This window comes from Silene latifolia, chromosome 9, assembly GCF_048544455.1.
Source record: "Silene latifolia isolate original U9 population chromosome 9, ASM4854445v1, whole genome shotgun sequence".
Taxonomy (NCBI): Eukaryota; Viridiplantae; Streptophyta; class Magnoliopsida; order Caryophyllales; family Caryophyllaceae; genus Silene; species Silene latifolia.
Genome location: NC_133534.1, coordinates 146,217,343 through 146,225,283, shown reverse-complemented (window position 1 = coordinate 146,225,283; position 7,941 = coordinate 146,217,343). Strand labels below are relative to the sequence as shown.

At 34.5% G+C, this 7,941-nt stretch overlaps 1 protein-coding gene across 1 annotated transcript; it reads left to right on the top strand.

Moving 5' to 3' along the window:
• Window positions 1–4,707: 4,707 nt before the first annotated feature.
• LOC141601724 (uncharacterized) lies at window positions 4,708–7,578 on the top strand. The gene is made up of 2 exons (XM_074422022.1): window positions 4,708–4,750; window positions 6,614–7,578. Exons 1-2 carry the CDS (start codon window positions 4,708–4,710, stop codon window positions 7,576–7,578), a joined length of 1,008 nt encoding a protein of 335 aa, XP_074278123.1.
• Window positions 7,579–7,941: the final 363 nt, after the last annotated feature.

Below are 7,941 nucleotides of genomic sequence, written 5' to 3'. Positions count from 1 at the left end.
ATAAGCAGTAGGAGTACTATGAATATTAATAATAATAATAATAATAATAATAATATATAAATCGTTAACCAACGTAATGAAATACAAAGTAGTAATTAAAATAATTTTATCCAACTTAATAAAATACAGGGTGTTACAATCACCCCATCTTTTAAAAAGTTTCGTCCTCGAAACTTGAAAGTATAAATAAAAGGTTATAAAAATAAAACTGAAATTGGAATCGGTAACCAAAACATTTAAAAGGTCACTTATCGTAAGAATCAAAATTCTTTCAAAAGTTTCAAATAAAATTTTCCGACATAACCAAATTCTCATCAAAGGAACGGAAGTGCTCTCGTTGCGCATTCAAGAACATCACATTCCAAATCCAAGATAAGGTCAAAAGGCAAATCATTTGTATAAATCAAAAATCAAAATACCTTCAAAAACATTAATGAAGAGTTTTCAAAAATATAAGTCTCATTCATGGAACGGAATTGCTCTTGTCGTGCACACAAGAACGCTAACTTTCCAAGTCAGAGACAAATTAAAACAAAAACTATTCGCCGACAAGCGTAGAACAAGTTATCAAACGTTTTCAATAACTAGTTCTAACATCCGATCAACGTAAAAATCAAAATAAGAGAAAGGTAATCTACTCAAATTTCCTTTTTCAAAAAGCCAAAATAGAAATAAAGGTTTCACTTTTAAACCAAAATGGGGGTCAAATCCCTGAAAATGTAACATTAAACTTTGACAAAGAAGTCATAAATAGATCAAAGTTAACAGAAACTGGATAAAATTTAAAGAAATTTCGGGTTTAGCGATTAAAATCATGATAAAGAAGTCTATACTCAAAGAACAATTAGAGAATTAAATCGAATTTTCATTTTCAAATCTTTAAAATAGGTTAGGTTTGCAGAAGTGACATAAACTTTTAAAAATGAATCGAAACTGGTAGCTTGAATGTTTAGAAGTTGTACAAAAAGGAAAGTAACTTAGATAGCATAGAAACAAAGTATGTTAAGAGAGCTCAAACTTAAGCAACAAGAGAGCTATAATGAATTTCATAGGGTAAAAATTAAAGTCAAAATTACAAGGATGTCAAAGATAGAGTTTCACAAGATACGAATGTCAAACTTAAAGGAGGAGCAAGATGAAGCGAGGAAATGAGGTATGAACGGTAACGCTTATGGTCAAGGATAAAGGGAAATTAGACAACAAGGAAATGTCAGATACTCAAATCTCAAACAACAATGTCATAAGGTAACATCAATTTATGTATGGCTATCAACATCCTAAAGGTATCTCTTTCCAAAATCACATCATAAACCTTACTCCGTGTTTACTCCTAAGGTAACAACACTCAACCTACTAAGCTTTCAAATCCCAAACATAAACAACAAAGCCAAGTTCTATAACTTTAGTAACATAGGCAACTCACTCTTAACACACATAATTCCACCTATCACTTATACTCACTTTATCAAGGAACTAGGTATAAGAATCACTAAGTATGTCTCATCACCTTACCTAAGTCTTTCCATCATCAAATCCTCTCAAAACCAGGAAAGGGTCAAACACAAACAATCTCCTCAAGAGTCAAGTTTTCCAACCAAGGTCAACATTCCTCAAAAGAAAGAGTACTATCAAATGACGTTAAGGGAAGATAAGTAAGGAACAAAGGACAAGTTAGGAGTACAAGCGTAGCTTTTAAAGTAAAACAGAAGGGAGTTTAGAAGGAGGATAAGCACCAAGAGATTAAGAATAAGGCGAGATACAAAAAGAACGAGAAACATTTTCAAGGAAGTAGAAGCATTCTTCAAAGGTTGAACAAATCTTCAATCCTCAGCAAAAGGCACTAAATCTTGATCTTCGTAAAATATAGGTGTCCTTTCAATGGAACGGAGATACTCTTGGCGATCACTCAAGAACATCAATATTCCAATTCAAAGACATAAAGATACATTTTTACACCAACAAATGATAAAACTAATTATCAGACGTCTCCAATAACAAGCTTTAACACTAATTGACGTTAAAACCAGTGAAAAACATTAAAATATTTTCAAAACCTTTAGTTCAAATTTTTTTTTTTTTATAATAAGGGTAATAACTCCATTAGCTATAGATAAGCTCACGGTCATGATCCAAGAACGCAACAATTATTAAATGACAATCAACAAACAGGTTAGTACCTAACAAAGAGCAAACACAAAGAGACTACAACATAAGATCGTAAATCTACCCATCTTACCCATCTCTCAAGTTTATTATTTCAAGGTCAAGTTATTTATATTGGGGTGCACAAACGTGCGTCGGGAGCAAATATGCTCTGATACCAACTGTGACACCCTCACTTATCGCGGAAAAGTAAACACGTAATTCTACAGAAAAACTGACAGGATATGTTTGTAATAGGTTCAATTGGGTAAAAACCTGTAATTTTTAAAACCTGAACCTGTTATAAAGATATCCAAAAGGGAAGGTGTCAAACATGCAAGGTCCAAAATAAATCTCAAGAATGAAACATCGCTAAAGTCGCGAAAAGAAAGTTATACAAACCAAATACGAGAAAGGGAGACATATGTCCCTAAAATGTATGTGACATAAAAAGGGTTTAAGGGTCACAATGAAATAAAACAAGTCTAGGTCCCAAGGTTACTTTGCTCGCTAGCTCATCCATGTACCCCATATATGCATCACCCTGGCTGTCATTCGCATTTTATACAAATACGAAAGCCACAGTCAGTGGGGAGTAACTCCGAGTTCTCCCAGCCACGAAATGTCATAATTAATATAACATGTAAACATAAGAATATGAATATGAATAACACATAGCCTTAGCATATAGATGCTACACAATCGTGCTTATCATGTGAACAACAATATAACAACACATAGTCCTAGCATGTGAATACTAGACCGACTCATACTACACTATCATGTGAATCACATAACATCCAGGAATCCAAACTCTATCAACCATAGCCGGCTTGCATCTCACCTTCTATGATTCATAGAATCACCATACAAGAAAGGGCAATATATCAAAGACAGGCATAAGTTCTTAGCACCGTCAATAGTCACTTTGTAACTCGAGTCTATACCACGAGATAGGGAAGGTAATCGAACCGGTATCTTGGCTCAGCGGTTAATATTAATAAAACATGCCCAAGAGACAACACAACCCTAGCCTAAAATCTGCGCAGACCTAGACATGCGGATACACACCACCGCACCCAAGACCCACAATTTTTCTAAAACAAAGTGAGTACCCTAAGGAGTCCACCAAAGGGTTGGCTAGTACTTAAGCTGACCACTTACTATCAAAATAAGTAACGTGGTCATGCCCCAACTTGGATATAAATCCACTAGTCAGGAACACAAAGGCTATCAAGCAGTGAACATATACTCGTCAAAGACTATAAAGACCTATCTATGATGAAGACCGAAATACTCACCTAGGACCTAGTCCCAGCTTGAATACTTTAGCCCACACCACACAAGACAAGTAAGACACCCACTTAACCATAAGAGGGCAAAGAGTCCAACTTACCAACATAAATGCTAACATTCTATCATGTGAAAGGCTATATAAATGTCTATTCAGCAGACAATCCAACAGTATCCTCAATAAGTATTCAATACCAATTTCCAATTCTAACAATATTAACCATATTAAAGGTTTCTGGGAATCTAGGGCCGATTATCCAATTTATATAAAATTTCATGTGAAATAAAAATATAATAAATGGCCTAAAACAAGAAAAAGGCCGATTATCCAATTTATATAAAATTTCATCCAAAGCATCCAATAACCAACATGTGAAATGATAATTACAAATATCAAGGCATAACATAAAACATCCAATCTCACCTCAAAGACAAACCCTCGACCCGAGTCCCGCGACGGGTCATCGGTCAAATCGAGGTCGATTTGGTTTAAACCTAGCTTGACCAAACTCGTTCGGTCAATCTGGCCCAGCTCAGAGTCTTGGCCTACTTTGGCCCAAATCACAAATTTTATCGCAATATTATTCTCATGCTATTTCCAATTTCTATCATGTGAAAAACGAAAGTAACACATTATCAATCATCTAAACACTTAACAAACAACAAGCACAACATTAACTACTAATGTGACATTAATTCGTCGAGTAACTCGGAATAGTTACCTTAAGCTAGAAAAAGGCAAGTAATAACTTGAGAAAGCTTCTAAAACCCAAAATTACTCTTCATCTTCAACCACATATGAGCCACCTAAAATAATTATGTGAAAGGACGATATTAACGAATTATCGTTATATAAAATATGAGACGGAAATAAATTATATTTTAATTTGACACATTATGATAATGAAACTCGTTTTGATAATGAAACAAAGTCAATTTCAAATGAAGCTAATTCACTCTTAAGATAACTAATATTGTACCCATAACTTGTGTTATCCTACTGTACGAATAGTTCACTTCAAATAGGAATCACCATCATGCTCATCCTCTAGCCATATACCATTATGACAATCCAACAAAATCAAGTTCTCTTCAATTGTATGTGCTCCTCTTAAACATCGTGCTAAAACACTCTCCGATAACTAATCGGACAAACTCCTTTCTATTTCCATTATATAACACACTCTCTTATTCAAATAGTTAACCAAGTCTCATCTCATTACTCCGTCTCACTCATTACTCTATCTCATAATATAATAATTCAATGTAACCATGTATCGTATTCTCGTCGTCGACCCTAAGACAAAGACAAGGGGTGAGTGAACTGGCGGAGAAGACCGCGAAACAATACTTCCATCTCAATATCGATATTGTCAAATATTTCATTAAAGGAACTGTTCAACACTTAGAGTAAAACTCTAAGCTACTCACCCACAAGTCGAGTTTAAAGAAATTGGCAACGAAAACACAATACAAAGAAATAAAACCCAATCGTGGTAGTTGATACCATATACGAGTACGAGCCTCAAAACTAAAGACAAGATTCATATTAATAGGCTAAGTAAACTCCATTCGTGCCTGACAAATCATTACTTAGGTGCTAAGATTGAATAAGGCATTAAAACCCCAAATTGGTGAACTCTCGCACACTCACATGTCTGATAGTCAATCTATTCTTTTCATTAGTCTTCCCTTGCAATAAACCGTATAAGCCTTATACTCAACCAAATCATATATCATTCAAATCCAGCCAAATCCATCTCACCAAAACCCCCCATTAATTGATAATATATATAATACATACTTATATAATTGCAAATAGAAATAATAACAATCATCACAATTACCATGTATAAATTCTTATTATAAAACAGTGACAAATAATAATATATACACATGCAACCCCGAACAATAATACGATAATAGGATTGGTAGAATTGTGTTACCTTTCGACGAATAATCAATCTGAACTACTCCCAACACACTCCAAAACGAGACCAAAACATTCACATGACTTGACTCCATGTTGGCAAAGTGTACGAATTTGGATCAAAAGAAATCGATCTGATGGCAAGGCAAGGCAGTCAACTAGGAATTTGTTTGTTCTGTTTATTCAAACAGAGATCAATTAAGAATTGGGCACTTCCTTTTAATAATCAATGTTGTTGATCATCAATATTGTAGTAGACTAGTGGAAATTTTTGGTGGAACGTGCTTCAGAATTGAGGGGATGAAGATAAGAAGAAAAGGAGGGTTTTCTTTGTCCATTAGGATTCCCAAAGTGATAAGCAGTAGGAGTACTATGAATATTAATAATAATAATAATAATAATAATAATATATAAATCGTTAACCAACGTAATTAAATACAAAGTAGTAATTAAAATAATTTTATCCAACTTAATAAAATACAGGGTGTTACAATCACCCCATCTTTTAAAAAGTTTCGTCCTCGAAACTTGAAAGTATAAATAAAAGGTTATAAAAATAAAACTGAAATTGGAATCGGTAACCAAAACATTTAAAAGGTCACTTATCGTAAGAATCAAAATTCTTTCAAAAGTTTCAAATAAAATTTTCCGACATAACCAAATTCTCATCAAAGGAACGGAAGTGCTCTCGTTGCGCATTCAAGAACATCACATTCCAAATCCAAGATAAGGTCAAAAGGCAAATCATTTGTATAAATCAAAAATCAAAATACCTTCAAAAACATTAATGAAGAGTTTTCAAAAATATAAGTCTCATTCATGGAACGGAATTGCTCTTGTCGTGCACACAAGAACGCTAACTTTCCAAGTCAGAGACAAATTAAAACAAAAACTATTCGCCGACAAGCGTAGAACAAGTTATCAAACGTTTTCAATAACTAGTTCTAACATCCGATCAACGTAAAAATCAAAATAAGAGAAAGGTAATCTACTCAAATTTCCTTTTTCAAAAAGCCAAAATAGAAATAAAGGTTTCACTTTTAAACCAAAATGGGGGTCAAATCCCTGAAAATGTAACATTAAACTTTGACAAAGAAGTCATAAATAGATCAAAGTTAACAGAAACTGGATAAAATTTAAAGAAATTTCGGGTTTAGCGATTAAAATCATGATAAAGAAGTCTATACTCAAAGAACAATTAGAGAAACTGGGATGGTGGGGTTGGTGCACGAAAGTTGAGTTATGCAGGGAGGCTAACTCTAATTAACTCTGTTTTTAATACCCTACATAACTATTGGGCGTCTATATTTCTTATCCCAAAACTGGTTATCAAGAAAATTGAAGCAGTGTGTCGAAATTACCTATGGGATGGTGGGGTTGAATACAATAAGGCTCCTCTGGTTTCCTGGAAAAAGATTTGCTGCAGTAAGAAGAGTGGAGGTCTAGGTGTAATTGAAGCTGGGGTGTGGAATATTGCGGTGGTTGGTAAATTGGTGCATTGGATTTATACTAAGGCAGACAGGTTATGGGTACAATGGGTGGACCATGTTTATATGAAAGGTGCTGATTGGTGCACCTATCAACCTCCTCTTGATTCTAATTGGAATTGGAGGAATGTTTGTAAGGTTAAAGATATTATGCAGAATGGATACTTGAATAACTGTTGGATTGGTGATCCTAAAGGTTATTCTATTCGTTCAGGTTACAGTTGGTTGCAGGGACAGCACCCCCCTGTGCAGTGGTATCAGGAAGTGTGGGATACATGGTGTGTGCCTAAACATTCATTTATTGGATGGCTTATTCACCATGGAGCTTTGAATACAAGGGAGAAGCTGTTTGCTATAGGAGTGGCAGAGACTAATCAATGTGTGTTATGTGAACGGGATGTGGAGACTCATGCTCATTTGTTTGGACTGTGTGAGTACAGCAGCAGAATTCTGAAGGGTGTGGAGTGTTGGTTGCAGATTGGACTGGTAGGTCATCAAACTGGTTCAGTTTTGCAGAGGAATGTCTGTCATATGGCCAAGATGGCGTGTTGGTACTATATTTGGCTGGAAAGGAATTGTTGCAGATTGGAAGGGGTGCTAACTAGGCCTGATCTAGTTTGTACTGATATTCAGAGAATCATTAGAGCAAGGATACAGCAGCTGCTCCCCTCTGTGGTTGGGCATGCTGATAGAGTTTGGCTCACTAAAATTGGCATGTATGTATAAATAGTTTGTGCTGGTATAGGGTACCAAGAAGTAGTTTGTTGAAAATGCATTGTAATGACTCCATTTTATTGGTTATTAATGAAAAGCTCACATTTTACCAAAAAAAAAAAAGAACAATTAGAGAATTAAATCGAATTTTCATTTTCAAATCTTTAAAATAGGTTAGGTTTGCAGAAGTGACATAAACTTTTAAAAATGAATCGAAACTGGTAGCTTGAAAGTTTAGAAGTTGTACAAAAAGGAAAGTAACTTAGATAGCATAGAAACAAAGTATGTTAAGAGAGCTCAAACTTAAGCAACAAGAGAGCTATAATGAATTTCATAGGGTAAAAATTAAAGTCAAAATTACAAGGATGTCAAAGA

Excerpts from the sequence above, each read along its gene's own strand:
- LOC141601724 (XM_074422022.1), top strand. The coding sequence starts at position 4,708 with ATGTATCGTATTCTCGTCGTCGACCCTAAGACAAAGACAAGGG. Across the intron at positions 4,751-6,613 it reads CCCTAAGACAAAGACAAGGG|GGAGGCTAACTCTAATTAAC; the intron begins GTGAGTGAACTG and ends TGAGTTATGCAG.